Source organism: Amblyomma maculatum, chromosome 5, assembly GCF_055883805.1.
Source record: "Amblyomma maculatum isolate TAMU_Amacu chromosome 5, ASM5588380v1, whole genome shotgun sequence".
Taxonomy (NCBI): domain Eukaryota; kingdom Metazoa; phylum Arthropoda; class Arachnida; order Ixodida; family Ixodidae; genus Amblyomma; species Amblyomma maculatum.
The window spans coordinates 160,245,916-160,264,416 of NC_139348.1; the positions used below are offsets into that span (position 1 = coordinate 160,245,916).

At 44.8% G+C, this 18,501-nt stretch overlaps 1 protein-coding gene across 3 annotated transcripts in view; it reads left to right on the top strand.

The window, feature by feature from the left end:
• Positions 1-18,501, top strand: part of l(2)k05819 (transmembrane protein 94-like protein l(2)k05819) — a 55,625-nt gene that overhangs the window by 22,587 nt on the left and 14,537 nt on the right. For all 3 annotated transcript variants that reach the window (XM_084604848.1, XM_084604846.1, XM_084604847.1), the window contains exons 14-24: positions 673-771; positions 3,032-3,279; positions 6,305-6,524; positions 7,580-7,663; positions 8,099-8,169; positions 8,603-8,729; positions 9,688-9,770; positions 11,838-12,000; positions 12,074-12,282; positions 14,081-14,258; positions 15,365-15,619. In XM_084604848.1, coding sequence (XP_084460974.1) covers positions 673-771; positions 3,032-3,279; positions 6,305-6,524; positions 7,580-7,663; positions 8,099-8,169; positions 8,603-8,729; positions 9,688-9,770; positions 11,838-12,000; positions 12,074-12,282; positions 14,081-14,258; positions 15,365-15,619 — 1,737 coding nt within the window. The remainder of the gene's footprint in view (positions 1-672; positions 772-3,031; positions 3,280-6,304; positions 6,525-7,579; positions 7,664-8,098; positions 8,170-8,602; positions 8,730-9,687; positions 9,771-11,837; positions 12,001-12,073; positions 12,283-14,080; positions 14,259-15,364; positions 15,620-18,501) is intronic.

Here is an 18,501-nt window from a genome sequence, read left to right on the forward strand (position 1 = left end):
TCATCTAATTTCCTTTTTACAACTTTCAGGCTACGACCGTTCTTTAGAGCATGCTCAATTTTTTTGGTGTTATACTTTCTTATGTTGGCCACTTTGTGCTTATTGATTAGCTTTTATATCTCTGTCAGTTCTATCCTGTCTGTTGGGCTGGATGCTTTCATACTTTGCTGTTTCTCAATCAAATCTTTCATCTCCTTAGATAGTTTACCGGTATCCTCTCTAACTACACTGCTGCCTACTTCTACAACGCACTCAGTAATGATATCTCTGAAATTATTGTTCATTGCTTCTAGGCTAATGTCGTCATCCTCGGTTAGAGCTCAATATCTATTCTGCAGGGAGATCCTGAGTTCTAGTACTTTTCCTCTTACCGCTAATTTGTTGATGGACTTTCTCGTCACTAATTTGTTCTGTTCCCTCTTCAAATCCAGATTAATTTGAGTCCTTACTATTCTGTGGTCACTGCATCGAACCTTTCCACTTAGCTCTACATCCCGCACAATCCTACTAGTGAAAGGTTGGCACCAGGGTGCCAGAATCTTGGCCATTGAAGATTCTTCTAACGAATACCTAAGAGATATCAGGCTGCTCTGATCACGGGTCATGGAGTGTGTGCTCATGATAGTTTAAGCCAAAGGATTGAATTGGGCCCCCTTTTACTTTCTCTCGCAGCAACCGGAAGTGGTTCAGAAGGGGAGGTTGGCACGGTCGCTGAACTTCCCACGTCTCAAGATGCCCTTCCCCAACATGTGCTCTTCGGTCGTCAAAGAGGTGGGCTTGTACAAACACTGCTCGGAAACTTTAGCTTACTAGGCTGTAAGTTTTTTTGCTATTGAGTGACAGAATTAAGAGGCAACACGCTGTTGACATAGAAATTCATAGGCCAATGCAAGCCAAGAGAAGAGAAGGGAGAAGCCAAGCCAAGAAGAAAAAGCATAACCGCTTGTAGGAAGTGTATCAGGAAGTAACAAGCACCAGAGAAAGATGGCATTCCAAGTTTTCTTTTTTTGTACAGCTTCCTCACCTAATTGAAAGGATTCAGACCAAATGGCAAAGCCTATAGGCAACGGGCATTCGCTAGGTCACCGCGATCGCCTAGCAAGCCAGCGCCACCCTGCGAGCAGCGGTGAGAGTATTGCAGGATCGCTCCGGCACAGCTGGTGTAGGAGGCTGGGTAACGTAGACCGAAACTGAAGGCATCGCAAAAGAAAACATGCAAACAAATGGCTATTCCGGCTACGATTTATGCCTCAGAAGTTTTAATTACTATTAGCACAAGCGATTTAAAAATGGGGCTCACTTATTTGAAGCAGGACGCGTATAATGATGTGAAGGAGGTGATTTCCGGCTCCTCTGGAAACACAGTAAATTGCTTGCCTCCGACGGTGGACGCGCAGCCGCATTTCCTCTTCGTAAACACCTGTATTAAGTGGGCTCACAGTTTTGGCTGCTTTTAGAGAGTGTTCTCGCATGACTAGCATGGCCAGTGCCGTATAGCATGTATCAGTTATCGTATGGCGGCGCGGCATAATTTCGATGTCTCAGCGGTGCGGTACCCGAACTTCCTTTGCATGGTCGACTTTCAGCATTTTAAATAGTGCTGTCGGCTAAAACATGTCTCTGAATGTAACCTGAACCAGTCTCTGCTCATTCGGAAGCTCTGGGACGGTCCAATTGAGAAAACGGAATGATGCTGCGCCGCGTACCTGGCCGCATAGGCCACAATGCCCTATATAGTTGCCACGTATTTAGCATTTTTTATACACGAGAATTCTAGGATTTTGTGTCACGATTTTTTGAGAATATTGGCAGTATAGAAAGTGGACGATAATTGATGATTTCATTTTTATCTCCTCCCTTGTGCAATATTATTATTCTAGCAATCTGCATCTGTAGTGGAAATTCACCAGTTAAGAGTGAAACATTGTAAATTTTTGTTAAAATGGGTGCTATTGCATCTACCACATGCTTGATAGGTTTAATTTCTAAGCCATCTAGTGAATTTTAAGGGTTAAAAACGGAACTTACGTTTAAGCGTGAACAGCCTTCAATATGGCAATATAGTATATGCTGTTAAAATCAGACATGAAAAAGCTGATTAGTAAATTTTAGTTAAATAATCGTCTAAAAACATAATACATAATGCCGACTTTGCTGGACAGCCCACATTCACAGACTGCACAGAGGTTTCTGTCACAGTTTTGAAGGTACAAGTTTCCTTTACTGTTTACAAAGGAAATTCGCCTTATGCAGTATTACTGAGCAGTGACCTTGAATCCTGTGTGTAAGAAATGCTAAATTTTTTTAGCTTTGGAGCACAAAAGAAAGAAGCAGAACTGACTGTCACTTTTTGTCGTATGATTACAGTCGCAGGTTTTGTTTGTTACTGTTCTATAAGCAGGTATGACTGTCCAAATACTGGCTATGAATTAGAAACATTATGGAATAGACTAGTTTTCTTAGTTATGGACGATTTGCTAGGAGAAATCAAGAAGGCCTATGATTAGCTGCAGTTCTGGACAATTCCTCTTATGTTTTGGCTGGTGGCACTTAATTCTAGCACACATTCTGGCTTATAATGAGATGATTGGGGTGCAATTATTGTCATATGCCCCCTTAGCCCATACTGAGTACTCTGCGCCAAAGTATTTTCATTGTTCTCTCATGGTGCATTCCAAACGATGATTCAGAGAAATTCTTTTTGCCTTGCAGAACCAGAGAGCATGTATCAATGGTACCACTTTCAAAGTACCGCTTTCAATACTGTGCTCCTCCAGTAAATTGGGACGGCATTTTGAATCGTCGATCAAAACACATCATTACACAATGGCGTGTGGGGGACTTCTAGTCTCACTGACCAGTTATAAAATCTCTTTGATTAGCCTTGATCTTAATTTATGCTGGTCAAACATTGGACCAGCGGATCTAGCGCAATGGATCCAGCGGGTCTTGGACCATCGTCCAGCAGATCTAGCCCGAGCTCCGGTTCCTCATCTGCGAATGTACTATTCTTGGACATTGAATGTTGCAGGCCCTGTCGGGGACACTGCAGATGTTCACCCAAGGCACTGCAGACCTGGTGCTGGACATGTGCTCCGAGTACTGGGATGGCCGTGACCTGTGCCCCCTGAGTGACTCTGACCGCAAGCGCATCCTGGACTTCTACCAGCGGTCCAGCCTCACCTCGTACTGCTTGGCCTTCGCCTATGCACCCCTGCTGCCCTCCCTGCTCCTCAACCCGGCTCTGGAGGGGAGCTACCTGCAGCTGCCACCTGACAGGTAGGTGCCTCCCCATTCTGGGCGGTTGTGGAAGAAATTACAGGGTGGCCTAAATTTCTTTATTCTTTGGCAGTGCATGAGGATTGGGTCATCTCTGCATTTAATTGCTTTCATTATACTTCCCTTCTTCTCCTCATATTCTCTCCTATGATTTCCCTCATTATTTCTCTTTTCATTAAAAGTTCTTTGCTCAATTTTGCTTTTCTCTTTGGCAAGCCATTATGTTAGTCATCTTCATTTCTGCTGGGTCAGTCTTAATCACATTTGGTCGTTATTAATTTTTCAAAGTCACTTCTCTAACCATATTTTGTGGGGGAGAGGGGGTGTGGGGTTTGTTGGGTGTCTACCTTTATACGTTTGCCTAGTGATGAGGGGGAGTATTTCTCTATGCACTTTGCCACCAGGTGATAGGTGGTCCGCGTAGTATACAACATTATGCCGGATGCCGCCTTTTCTTCGCTATCAGGCTTGCAATGCTAATAATGCATCAGTACTATGGTGTCTGCTATACTTCTCTGGTTCAGTATACTATATGGCCATTGCCTTAAAGGCATAGGGATTCCTCTCAGAATCCACACCTCTGCTCTGAAGGATGCTTACGGGACTTGTCGTTGTACCTTTGCGCAGGTTCCTTCTTGTGGTTGTTTCAGGAGGCTGCAATGTTTGTCTCCCATAATGGCGCAGTAATGGCACAAACACAAGGACTTAACCAAGCGATGTTGGAATAAGCGCTAACGAGAGGGCTGATGCCACAGCAGCCTGTAGTACTCAAATACAGAAAATGAAAATTCCACACAATGATGCTGTATTATTTCTGCAGAGAAAACTAAGAGAAAAATGGCAGGAAGGTAAACAAGTTACACCTAGTAAAGCCAGTTTATAGAAGAAGGGAAAGCATGCAGCCATCCAGAACGTTCCGTTGAAGTAAATTTATGCCGCCTTCATATCGGACACACGCACCTAACATATAGCTTCATTCTAGCAAAGAAAGACGAACCCATGTGCGAACACTGCAGAGAGGTGGTCACCACAAACCACATTTTAATATCCTGTACAAAACTCGATGAACTTAGAAAAAATCATTCCCCACAGTTCTATGACAAGTACATTCCACTACATTCTAGCTTACTCTTAGGAGAAAATTCTCTAGTTAAAACGTCTTCTCTTGTATATTTCTTAAAAGATGCAAATGTCCTAAACCTAGAGTAGGGTTTTAAAATAATTATTTAACTTCCTCTCATCAAACAGGTGTGTAAACCTTGCGTTTGACGCATGATGGCCTTAGCTGCCTATATATGCCATAAAATCCAACACAACACAACCTGCAATATTTGTCTAGGAGGAGCTATCAAACTTGCTGTGGTGACCCTGGCTACCTCTAAATTTGAGTTTTCAAGCACCTTACTGTATCGAACTGAACTGTGTGCAGCATATTTCTTGATTTTAGATGTTCCATAATACCTTTGCAAAATATGTCTCGTATTTCAATTCTCCGGGTTGGTGTGGTAGGGGTCGTCTTTCATTGTTGTGCAGTATCAGCCCAGCATTTTCTCAATTTGTGCATTTCATTAAAAAAATTGATTGATTGACTAATTGATCTGTCGATCAATATCGTCTTTTGCATCACTGCTGTGCTGGCTGCTACAGTGCATTCACAACAGGAATGGGACACAATGCCATACAGACATCATTGCCACTGTGTTGGAATTTTTTTTGTGTGTGTGTGCAATTAATGTGGGGCCTTTTTTGTTCACTTCTTTTTCTCCCTAACATTCTTGCTTTGTGGCCAGTGGTGTTTCGTGCAGTGAAATTTGTGGTGCTTGCTCAAAAGGGATATATTGTGTTATGGAGAGGGCATGCCTTAGGGTTCAATTTGTCATTGCACCCTTTAACTGTTAAACCAAATACTGAGATTCGAAAGAGCCAGTCAGTTGATCAATCGACCTTATTTTATTTCACATCAGATACATTAGCATGCTGATAGAGAGCACTGATTAGGACTTGACATAACTGCCACCACACTCCCTGCAGGGACTTCATTATGTACAGGCCCAAAATTAGGCAGCACTACAGCCAAAGTTATATCATTCAGTGTGTTGATTACATGTAGACAACATTTCTTCATTTTGCTTTGCAGAACTTCACACCTTTATGGAAGAAACATTAATTGAGTGTCACTGTCAGTTATGCAGATTGAGAAAACATTGACAGACGATAAACGCAAGGTGTGCAGAAGAATATGTATTAGAATTAGCAGCCCCTAATTAGTTCAGACCATCAGTCACTGTATCACATTCTATGCCCTCTCACCACTCTACCCATTCTTCGACCCCAACTACCGCTGCCTCTTTCCACCCATCTCCTCCATCCTTTCTCCCACTGTCCCTCTCCCTCCCCTACTCTCTCCCTAGGCTTCACTAGCCGTTGTCATTGCCAGACACTTTTTGAAATAATGGCTGCTTGCCACTTTGTCCCTTCATCCTGGCCCGACAGCGGAAGCTAATGTGGAGGATGTTGTTTGGAGCTGCTTGGCTCTGTCGAAGACATGCTGCCATTTCAAATCATCTCTATTTCCTGGCTTCATTATTGGCCTGTCTTAGGACCTGATGCTTTCGCCGCTTGATCTTGGCCTCTGCCTATTTAACTTGAGCATCTTTATATCCGCTTGGCCGCTGCCATGTTCAGAGTGTCCATCAGTCACCACGGGACACACAAGCTTACCTCTCCTCACTCTACCCGCCCTTTGACTCTGATCAGCAGCCGTGTTTTTCTTTTTTCTCAACACCTGTTGCATCCCGCCCCTCTTTCCTTCTCTCCCTCCTCCTCTGAAAATAGACATGCCCTCTCTCCACCAAGGCTTCACACAAATTTGTGTGAAGTCCTGCGGGAGTGAGGAAATGCCTATTCCACTCTCTGTTACCCTTTGCATTCTAATGCCAAATGCCAAAGCATTGAACGGCATGACAGCCAGTAAAGTGCGGATACACTTTTTCTTTCTCTCTGTTTTTCCCCTTCGACTGTGCAGCAGCCACCTGTTCCGGGGCAAGAAGGTGGTGGCCACTGTGGTGGGCCCCGAGGACAAGACCCAGAGCCACCACCTGAGCACGGACTCGGTCAGCCACGAAGAGGAGAGTGGAGCAGCGGACACCGCGGCCGGCCGGGAGCAAATCCTGGAGGCCACCGTGGAGCGGCTGCGCAACCAGGTGTTCATCGGCATGGTCACCATGCAGTACCAGGCATGCCCCGTGAGTGCCCTCCTTTGCAAGGCCATCTCATTCACCACTTTTAGCACTCACTTTGATATGTCAATCACTTCAGCTTGGCCCTCTTAGTATCTGCTACATCTGTCTTGATTACCATAGTTTGGCAGTGCGACTACCCCAGAGAGAGGGGTCTCACTTTTAGTCCATGTACGACGTTAAATTTTTGTCTAATTACGAAGACTGTGCTGAAGCTACCTTATTTGCGCGAGTATAACAGAAGTATTTCTCCTCAGATCTTCATTTTCAAGATGCGCCCGGCATTATATTAGGAAGGAAGGTATGAATGTAACGCTTCCGCTTCCTTTTTTTTTCTCGGGGCTGAAAATAGCTACAGCACTCTCCACCACCTCAGTTTTCAGTTGTTAGGAGAAACCAACGTTCTGACAGCCTTCAAGGCATGTGACGCAGATAGATAATGGAGATTGTGGCAATGAACTTGGTATGAAGGTAACATAGTTCATTGGCAAGAAAAGAGCTAAACGGTCATAACATTTACCAAAACATGTCTTGTGATTATTGTGGAAATGAAAAAGTAGGTCTTAGCTCATATTGTATTAATTTACACACCTGGTATCCAAGAAATGACGATTTATGATTTTTAATTGCCAATAAAAGTTGTATAGCATGTACTGAAGTGCCATCCACCATGTGACCACATCTCGGGAGAATATCACTTATCTCCTTATGTGCACAGTGTTCTTTTCTAATTCTTTCCAGAATGCTCCTCATGTTTTATTACATTTTGCGCTCTCTCCAATGCGTCCTTCAGTAAAAAGCTGTGTTTCCTTTGCATCGCCTATTATGCGCCTTTGTCTCCACACGGCACCACAGTGTTTAGAATTTCTTGGATGAGACGGTAACCACGGTTCACTAAAACTTTCTTTGACAAGGCACGTGTTGCTGTGCCCTAGCAGCCTTTTGTGCAGATGATGCTACTCTATACTCAAAATGCCTAATTACTTGACAATAAAGGAGATTAATTGAGATATATATTAATTTTTGGTTGAATAAAAGATGATACTGCTTCTGTGCCTTAGGACTTTGTGAAGCTGGTGGAGCACCTTGAAGACGCCTGCATCCGTTTTGTCCACTTCTCCAAGGAGAACGAACTGCGCAGTCGGGTGGGTTCTCCTCTTCTATATATTTATTCATTTACAAGATCTTCATAGCAACCGGCCTAGTAGGGATTAGATTTAAATGCAGGTTAGCATATGGCCTATTCTTTTCACCCACAAATAAGCGGTTGAATGTGTTACAGAAATGCAGTTATGTGCAGTTTCAAATAAAATCAAAATGATATGGACACAGAAGATCACGGAAACAAAGCAGAATACAATTTGCCATTGTTTGAGACTACAGCTTAACTCAATTCTATGGCAGCTTTTTTAAGAAAGTTTGCAGAAAGAGGGTTTTTTTCTTGCATTGTTGAAGCATCTCTGGCATATCAGTTATCTGTTTCACTTTCCAGGATCACTTAGTTAGGAGGTTTGTTTGTTTGTTTGTTTGTTTGTTTGTTCTCTGAACCATTCTGCCCTCTTCCTGATCCGTACGTGCAGGGTTTCTCTGAGAAGATGGGCCTTGAGTCTGGCTGGAACTGTCACGTGTCACTGCTCAGTGACAGGCACAGGTGAGACAATCCCATCTTATTGCCAGCATACCTGACTCTATGCCAGGAACATTTCTCATAAGGAGCTTTCCCACATGTTCAAAGGTTGCACCTGGGCAGGTTTGGACACAGAGATGAGGGGCTGGCTAGGACGTGTTTATAGTAATACTATATGCTTTCTAGTGACAAATTTTAATGCTGTCAGTCTAATAGGCAGGCCTACCATTTGGTTAGGTTAGGTACTAGTGGTTGTCTTGGTAGCACTTTGCTGTGGCTCACTTGGCGGTGAGGTTCGGTCATAGCAGTCCACTGGAATGTTCAGATATTGAACTGGGTACCACACCAGGCAATTGTTTCCTTAAAATTCCAACTGGTTCAAGTGGCGGCACATTTTAATGTCCTTAGCTCTTCTTTCGCTTTCTTTTTCTTTTTGACTTAATTAATTTTTCCTCAGAACCGACAGCAACGCATCGACCTGCCACCAGTCTCAGCTGTCGGCAAAGAGTGTGACGTCGGTGCCTTCGAATAATGTGGTCATCACAAATGACCCTCCCGCAGTCACCATCGTGGATGGCAAGTCGGCAAGTACACGCTTCTTCATTGTTCAGGCATTTCGTAAAAGCAAAGACGATAAAAGGGAAAATGGGCATCCACACAACTGCAAAAGTGTCACACAAGCAATACTGTAGTCGGCGTGGCTTATTCCCGTTTCCTCGCTATCGTAAGTAGCATTTTCTCATGCCGTGAATGTACCGATATTCCTGTTGCCAAGATATAAATTTTTTTTATATGTATCACCCTGCATATTAACTCGGTGCCACCAAATTTTTATTAAATTTTGTAGGGAAAAGAAGATTTATTGTCTGGGTGAATGCATGCAGCTATAGAAGTGCACACAATATTGTGCTCTAAGTGACTGTATATTAGTAAGCTCAGCATGTACCATTTTGAAATGCTGTTGAAACGTCAGAAATCATTCCAACTTTGACAGGACCTACTGCCAGACAAGGGTCAGGCTCACTGTACAAATAATCGTGCTATATATTGTGTAGGATGAAGATTTATAAACAGCAGCATAATCACGTATTCCACGCAGGTTGCAGATTTTATGAACATACTTGTAAAAGAGAAAGTTCAATATGCAAACACTGTTTTGCCTCGTAAACTCTTATAAATGTAATGGTATTACGGAATATTGTTATTCTGAAGGATATCAAAATGTCGATAGAGAATGCACAGAAATGCTATAGTGACATTTTACTGTCGGAACAGTGATGCAGCCTTAGGTTCATCATTGGTGCTTCATTACTGTTTCATTATCAGTAGCCGCAATTTGTGTGTTGACAGCTGATAACAGTTTAGTAAGCACACAAGTGCATTTCTTGTCCTGTCTTTTCTGAGCTCCTGTACAACATAAAAAAAGGAAAACGGGGCCTGAAAGCCTGGCATCCCTGCCTGTTTTTGTTTTTTTTCTAAAACAGCCTACATTTAGCTACGCACACTGTTGAACACGAGTTATTGCACTTGCGTGGTGTCCAGGCTCCACCTCGAAGCATCAGCGCCCCCAACCTGGTGCATTCCGAGCTGATTGGCAGTCGATACGGGGACTCGCCACAGTCTCGGTGAGTCCCAGTCTGTGCACGATTGTTTGCAGTGTTCGAATACGTCTTTGAACAGAGCCCATCTTCAGCAAGGACGAAAGTTGTGCGGTTTAGAGCATATCACCACAAAAGCGTCACCTGCTGTTACACTCCATGAAGTCCAAAATAATAGGATAGCACTGGACTTTCTGCAGAATTTATTTGGAGTAAGTTGACATGCGAGGTGGTATTAAAACATTTCAAGACAGTTTTGAAACAAGTTTCAACTCCTCGCAACAGCATTATCTATCTACTTTTACACACTACTGCCTACGAAATAATAACCTTTGCACGTCAATACAGTGATACCGGTGTCCGGTATACTTGCCACTGGTAGAATCTGTCTGCGAAGTATCTTTTTTTTTTTCATAACATCTCAAGCAGCTGAGACTTGGGCTAGATAGCTGTATAGTCATGTCAAAGCGATAACCTTTGAGTTGAATCTTGGGCTAGATAGCTGTATAGTTATGTCAAAGTGATAACCTATGAGTTGAATCTTGACCTTTGGGAAGAAGGTGAAGTCCAAAGCGAGCGAAATCTGGCAAGTAGGGCTGATATGAGCCAATGTTGTTTCATGTGAGAAGAACCCAGTGAATGGGTCCACCGTCAACCTGAAGCGTCCAGATTATTGTGCGCCACAGATATCGTCGCTTTTGCAGAATGCCACGAATATATAGAAAAGGCAAAAAAAAAAAAAAAAAGGCTACCGGAAAGTCACTGTATCAATCAACCGGTATGTTGAGAAATTATTCCTACATTGCCTAGTTGTATTGACGGCAATGGTTAGTTGTGTCATATGATAAAACTTTGGCCCTTTTATCTGTTTTTTTTTTATGCACTCTTCTTGGCATCTTGCCATCTCCAACAAAAATCAGGGTGATGGCCCAGTGTACCTTATGCCAGTTCTTTGTGAGCTTTGATCAGTATTTATGTAACCAAAAAGAAAGCTCAATCCACTTTTTTGTTTCATTTTGTTTCTCAGCTCGTTAACTATCTCGCTTCAGCTCTACAAAGAGTTCAGGTAACACTAGCTGTTAGCACAAGCTGTCTTAAACACAGAATGATTATGGTAGCATGTTTAGGCCAATCTCCATGAAAACAAGAAGAGGGCTTTGTTGGGCTGGTTGGTTCATGTTGAACGAAAGGAAGAAACAGCTCAAACAAACAGGACGTGTAGAAGGGTGAGACAGACACATGAGCTGACTAACAACCAAATGGTTTATTGCGACACAAAGAACAATATAAAGCAGAGAGCTAAAGCACATAAAAACAATTTCTACACAATCATGGTCCTGAGATACACACAGCAGCTATCAAAACCGTTCTCGATTAGATAGGTAAGCTCTTGTGGGAATAGAGCAACGGACGGTTGGCTTGCACATGTGTCACCAAATTCGTGAATGTTAAAAGCCTCAGATATGAGGCGTGAGGTCAGATCTTTGTATTTGGCGATGATAGTGGTCTGATGCGTTAATGATAGACTACGCGAACACGCCAAAGACATAGAAAACCAGTCTCGGCGAAATAACATAGTCATCCATTGCACCGATTGCCAGGACTGTGAGGAGTTTTTAAACCAGACCACTATCATTGCCAAATAGAAAGATCTGACCTCACGCCTCATATCTGAGGCTTTTCACATTCGCGAATTTGGTGACACATGTGTCAGCCAACCGTTCATTGCTCTATTCCCACAAGAGGTTACCTATCTCAATCGAGGATGGTTTTGATAGTTGCTGTGTGTATCTGAGGACCATGATTGTGTTGCAATTGTTTTTTCTTATGTGCTTTGGCTCTCTGCTTTATATTGTTCTTTGTGTCGCAATAAACCATTTGGTTGTTAGTCAGCTCATGTGTCTGTCTCGCCCTTCTACACTTCCCGTCTGTTTGAGCTGTTTCTTCCTTTCGTTCTCCATTAAAAAGTTAGATTTATTATAAGGAAGTACAGTTACTTTAGAGCCATGTAACTACACTAAGCTGGATGCTTCAGAGTAGTACTCCTTTGTTCCAAGATAATAAGAGCTCTCCTCTCTTCCCCTGGCCACCCAGAACAAGCGGCAACAAGGTGGTGGACCCCGCGGGAGGCACCACGAGTGGGGATGAATCAGACCCCTTGTGGACGCACGGCGACTCGGCGTGCCCTTCCCCGAGCAGCGCAACAGAGAGCAGCACGGACCGGGGTGCCCCCGTGGCCTTTGACATCTCCAATCGAGTCAGTACCACTTGAACAGCACGTACCCAAGAAGGGTCGCAATAGCGTTGATGGCGATGACAATTGCGTACAGGCCAAGCTTCCACGAGGCATCGAGAACATCCGTCCGCACATTGAACATGTTGACAATGTGCCCCTTCTGGTGTCCCTGTTCACGGACTGTACCCCAGAGGCGACGCTGGAGATGGTGCGGATCATGCAAGAGTACGGCGAGGTGGTCGGATGTGTAGGCAGTGCTGCCAGCCTACACAACCTGCCCGTCTTCCTGCAGGCCGACTGCAGGTGAGTCTGATTAGATCAGGTGAGCGTGCTAGTTTTGCTTTGTGTTAACCTGCAGTAATATCAAAACAGTGCAGGTGTAAGGAGACCTTCTTTGTTTACAGGGTCTGTCTCGAAAGCAAAGTCCTTGCATTGAGCGCATGTGAGCACGATTGGGAAACTGGTTTTGGAGGATGGTGGGGATTCTTCAGCTTCATGATGAAATGAGTCTGGTTGGCTTTGAACAGGCAAAGCGAGTGGCCGTGCTTGAGCGTGTACACCTTTCATAGGTGCATTGAGGAAACAATGAACTGAGCATTTGAACAGTGATACGCGATGAAGTTTTGCAATAAACTGGGGAAGCCACCTACCGAGACGTTCGACAAGATCAAGATAGCATACAGTAATAATGCAACATGCTGACTGTGACTCTCAAAATGGCGCAAAGCATTTACAAAGGGTGTGAAGATGTCCAGCTCGGCAATGGTCCGGGCACCCATTGATGACAGCTATGAACGCAAATGTTAATTGTTTGCATGTTTTAATGTACACTGATCGGCATTTGTGTGTCTGTATGATTGCAGAAGAGCGAGGCATTCTTAAGCAACTACACAATCAATATCGGAGTCCATAACCGTCATCAGCAGATGCCCGGACCCTTTTGCAGATGCTTTGTGTCATTTGAAAACTCGCAATCTGCACATTAGATTGTTGCCGAATGCTCGTCTTCGTCATTTCGCGATGTCTCAGTAGAGGACTTCCTGAGTTTTAACGCTTATCTTCACCATGTGGCACTGTTCCAATGTTTGCTGCCCTGCTTACGCAGCGCAGCGACAAAACTGGTACGCACTCTAGTAGCAAATTCTCTTGCTTTGCTTGTTTGAAGCCAAATTGTCACATTGTGAAGCTGAAAGTTCCCTCACTATCCCCCAAAACTGGTTTCCCAATCATGCTCATATGCACACAATGCCCCAACATGTCGCTTTGCATTTAGGACAGACTCTGTATATGTCACGCTGGTATCAAATGAAAACAGATGCATACTCTGCACATTCGATGTGATGCGTGTTTAGTGCCACACTGATTGAGTCACAAAACCATCTGCTGAAAAAGTCATTAAATGACTGTCAAAACAAGAGTAAGGCTTGAACTTAAGTTTAAATTGTCTGAACTGCAACATCAATGGCACACATAACACACCACCTATCGGAAGGTCAAAAGCATTTAAACAGCAATGGTTGGGCTCAGGCTAGTTAGTGTCACATTTCAAGCTTTAATCTGTATGGTATTTAGGGTTTAACATCCCGAAATGTCATGGGGTTTGAGGGACACTGTATATTGGAGAGTTCCAGATCAATCTTAACCACCTCGGGTTTTGCCTCCATTCAGACACAAGTTTGAGTGAGATCCATGTGCAACAACAGAATGTTTCATTGAGGAAAGCCACATCCCATGTGTATATCCCATAGATATCCTACATGGACGAATCCTGGGAAGTATGAGAGTGGTCCTGGAAACGTCCCACGCATAACTTTATGACTGTTTGCTGCATGGCCCAGGGAGATCCCGTCCATCTTCATGCAGGATGTCATGGGGATCTATGAGGGACAGATTCTATATTGGATCTTTGTATTGCTTTTCTCGATCTCGTATTCTTTTATTGCACTGACAGTATAGCTGGGCTCAAATGGGTGGTGCATCCTCAAGGTCTGTCAGATTCTGCAGTTGCACTAGGACTGCAAGCTTCAAAGTTTCGGTTGAAATATTTTTTTATGGTGCTGATAGTAATGTTTTTTTTCTAACACTTCTGCGCTGGGTTCAGCATAGCCCTGGAGCCGCTGGCCCCGCAGCTGTGTGCGCGGCAACCCGGACCATCGCCAGCGCCATCTATCAGGGGGTCCATGACACCGCGAGCCTTGGCTCATACCCTGGGTTCCCTGCCCTGTGTGCTGAGTAGCCCTCGAGAGAAGAGCCTCAGCCTCTATCACCTCATCTGGGAGGTGAGTTTACACTAAAATACTGATAATGAACCATTTACAATATTTACAGGATTACTAAATATGGCACCCGTGAGGCAAACTTTACCCGGGGCTATGCTGCCATGGTTGTTGGTCGTTGCCTTAACTCCGTGTTGAAGCTGAAAACTAGATGTTGGATTTGTGTGACCAAGGTTTCAAACAGTGCATGTGGAGCATCTGACTTGCCAATTGACTACAATATGCAACTGTGGTTGTGTGATTTGGATCTTGCGGCCTAGATGTGTGCTGTCGCAGGGTGAGCTGTCGGCTGGAATTTGCTCAGCTGTGTCAGGTCTGTAAGTTACTCTTCATTTTTTTTTTTTTTTTCCATGTTGATAGCAGTATAAGAGGCTTGAAATCTCGTGGCTAAGCTTCGCAGTTGGTGGTGTAGTATGTCATCACTCAGGACCCTCGCATTCACTTACTGCCCAAAGACACAAGTTGCCTTTATGGACGTGAGCCTCTGGAAACTTGCCACAAAGTATTAAATAGTGATTCGTGGAGTGATTATGCTCATTAGCACCTTACCTGAGCAAATAGCTGATACATGGTTACTGGCATAGAAAGCACAGCTGACAGCAAGAAGGAACCAATGGGACATGACGTAGTTGCCCTACGGCAGCTATTTATACTCGGTACCAAGTAGCCAAGCGTTTTCCTTTAATCATGCTCCTACTACTGCTCCTACCTGAGAGCAGTCATAATTCTGCAAGGGAAAGCTGTACACAGCTTTAAGGGAAAGCTGTACACAGCTTTCTTGGAAATATTTCACCAGCCAAAAGACGAGACACAGCAAAAAGGAGGACAGGACAAGGCTGGACTATCAACTGAATATTTATTGATAAGAAGAAAATGCGAGCTTTTCGGAAGGAGTCTTCGTTGTTTTCTTCTTATCAATAAACATTCAGTTGATAGTCCAGCCTTGTCTTGTCCTCCTCTTTGCTGTGTCTCGTCTTTTGGCTGGTGAAGTATGAACCCATACCAACGTGCCCAGTAGTCAACCTTGTTGAATTTCTTGGAAATAATCTCTGAATTATGTAATTAATTGCGACTGAAGTATTTCGGTCTCGGGGCCACACTGGTTGCAGGCGCGCCACTTCAGCCAGGCGGTGCGCAGTGCCCTGCAGTTCCTGCTGTGCTGCTGCCTGAGTCTGGCACTGGTGCAGACGTTGGCCTCCCTGGTGGCCCTGCCACCACCGCTATCGCCTGCGCAGCTGCTGTGGCTGCTGGGTGCCCTGTTGCCCGCACTGGCCTTGGCTCTGGCACTAGGAGGCAGCGCCCACGACGACCCACGCATCATGACCACCGCCACGGGAAAGAGCCACCCACACTTTAACCGACAGGTAGGGGTGTAAAACCTCCTGTAGGGGTATAGCACACGAGCAAAGGCATATTATATTTGTTTACTTTTGGGCGGCCCCACCATAGTATACGTAGGGATATAGGGGTGTAAAATCCCATGTAAGGGTGTAGGGGTGTAAAACACCTTTTAACAACCCCTGTGTATGGGGCATGTGTAGTCATGAGATGACACCCTAAGGGCATGTACAGCACTTCCGTGTGGGTTCAGTGTATTAGGGTTTTATGACCTCAGGTTGTATATAGCATTGTGATTGTTTTTGTGGCATCTGTGGTTATTGCATTTGTTATGCGCCATTTGTAACACAGTGGCAATAAAGGCCCCATTGCCGTCGGCGTTATCAGCATAGAGTACATTAGATTTTCCAGTCACGGACTGCTCACTGACATCTCTTGGCTTCCGCTCTAACAGGAAGCAGCGTGATGGTCACATGACCGTGCAAACTCCCTCCATTGTTTGGTTTTAGTTGGCAATACCCAATGTTACTACACTAGGCTAGTTTTCAAACTGCCCATTCGAGCCGTGCATAGGAAATGGAACACTTTTCAGCTCCGTCGCCAGATGGCGCTGGCGTGGTAGCAGGCTCCAAGAGCTTCGCGCCGTCTGCATGGCAAAGGAATGGTTTTGCTGCATGGCAGCCTTATTTTCAGCTTCATCTCATAGAATATGAGCTGCGAATCTTATCTTGTGTGAAAAAACGGTCAAGCTTGAGGCTGGAGAAGAGAGGACTAAGAGACACAGATTTTATGCTAATTTAATTCACCTAGCTCTCACTTATACCGCGAATATTTAGGCCTTTTGGCCCGAGTTTTCTCTCAGGCTCAGCACAAGCGCTCCTTCACATTTCGTGATGAATACTGTAGCGCTCGGAAACACGGACAACATGAAGAAGACAACACATACGCTTATTCGTGTTGTCTGTCTTTCTAAGCGCTAGTCTTCATCATGAACAACAACTCGCCCAATCGGCCACCTTCACATTTCGCCTCCCTGAAATGCGGCCGGGCATTAAACCTGCGATCTCGGGGCTAGCAGCGCGATGACACTACAGGACCACTGTATTAGTTAGTGCTTAGAATATCTTTACAATTATTTGAGCAAGTATGCAGCCGCCTACCCTATAGTAAAAGAGAGTGATGACTCTGAGCTCTAGCTTACTGGGAATTTTGTACAATTCTTTATTATGTACAGATAAAAGTTCCGAAAGATACATCAATAAAAATGCCTCGCTGGATGTCAGAATGTTGCGGTCGCGATGACTACAAGACTCCATCGACTGCATTGCTTATCGTTGGGAGCCTCCTTGGCTTCCTGCAACTAGAGCCTGCTGCAACTGCAGTGCCGCCGACTCGCGCGCGCGGTTTTGTCCCGCGCATCTCACCGCAGTTTGAAAACTAAGCTAGTCTAGCAACATTGGGCAATACCAACCATCAATCATCACGATGCAGTTCTTTAACGGTTGCACCGTGCGCATATTTATCTCTTAAAGTACACGTAATACTAAAGACAGATAATAGAGGCACTTTTCACGGACGAAGTGTGACATCCTTGAACGTAAAGCGTTGTACAGAACTCAGTTTGACAGGGCTTGCTTGCCACTGCTAGCCACAAAGTTCTTCCAGTGGCCCAGCTCACTGCACTCGAAAGCCGATGAAAGCATTTGAAAACGCATTTGCAGCAAGCTTTTGCTGTTCCAGCAAACAGTGGGTCGCCTTCGACACTTTCAGGCCAGCTCACTGAAAGCATTGTGAAACAGGTGAATAACTTCTGGACAGCACAAATAAAGGATTCGTGCTCGGGGCTCTGTATGCTTCCATGTGTGGTGAAATTCAAGGCAAGAAAGCAAAGGTGCAAGATTCAAATTTCTTTCGGCTGCTTAGAGACCAGCTACGGAACATGTGTTGTTGCTTAATGCACAATGTTGTCAGCAGAAACGCGATGACTACTTAAGATGCGCACAGAGTCTAACCTAAAACAGCTACTGGCATTGTTACTTTCCAAGGAAGCTTCACTGGCAGGCAGAGCTTTTTGGGCTGCCAGAGGAAAATCGTATGCTGTCCTCCTGTCAGCAAGTAGTCCCGGACAGCCTGGGACTGAAAATCGAATGTACCCATTATGAGAAAAAATCGCAGGCATGGCTCTGGCAGGTGGTAGTTGGCAGGTGACATCGCCATGCACTGAGCGGTCATCATATTGAGACATCAGGAGACTACATTATATTACGGACTTGGTAGGCACTGCCAAATCAAGTTTAGCCTTTCAGATGGTAGGGTGAGATCGTAATCTAGCTTTCCAGCACTCTTGATCCCGACTGTTAGATACATTGCCCCTAGGCCATCTATGTCTATGTCAAGTGGTTTTTCATATATTGTGGTTGCCTGCTGTATGCTAATGAGAATGTTTGCTGTTGTAGGGGCACAAATTAAAAGACTAGTGATTAAGTGAGGATCGGCAGGGGGAGCTGTCTGACGTATTGGGGTTATTCTCGCAAGAATGCGCCACAGTGAGGCTAAACGCTACAGTCGCCTTCTAGCCCCGGCGTGCCAGCCCTAGCAGACAGAGCTAATACTTCCAACCCGCGGTGCGAGAAGTCGCCACAGTGACGGGGTCGGGCCAGAGGAGACAAACACCGAGTTACGCTCTCGAACATGATTTAATTTTCCCGAGCAATTATACACGCCAAATCAACAGCACAAAAAAAAATAGCGCACAAGTACAACTGCCGTAACGAGCGAACGTCCCGCTCGCTTACGGGGGTGAAATAAAAACCCACCAAAATGGGAAGCACACGCAACGAGGTGAGAAGCACAGCCCGTTGGAGTAGGTGCGTACGGTTCCCGGGTGACTCGGTTACAGTGGCGATCT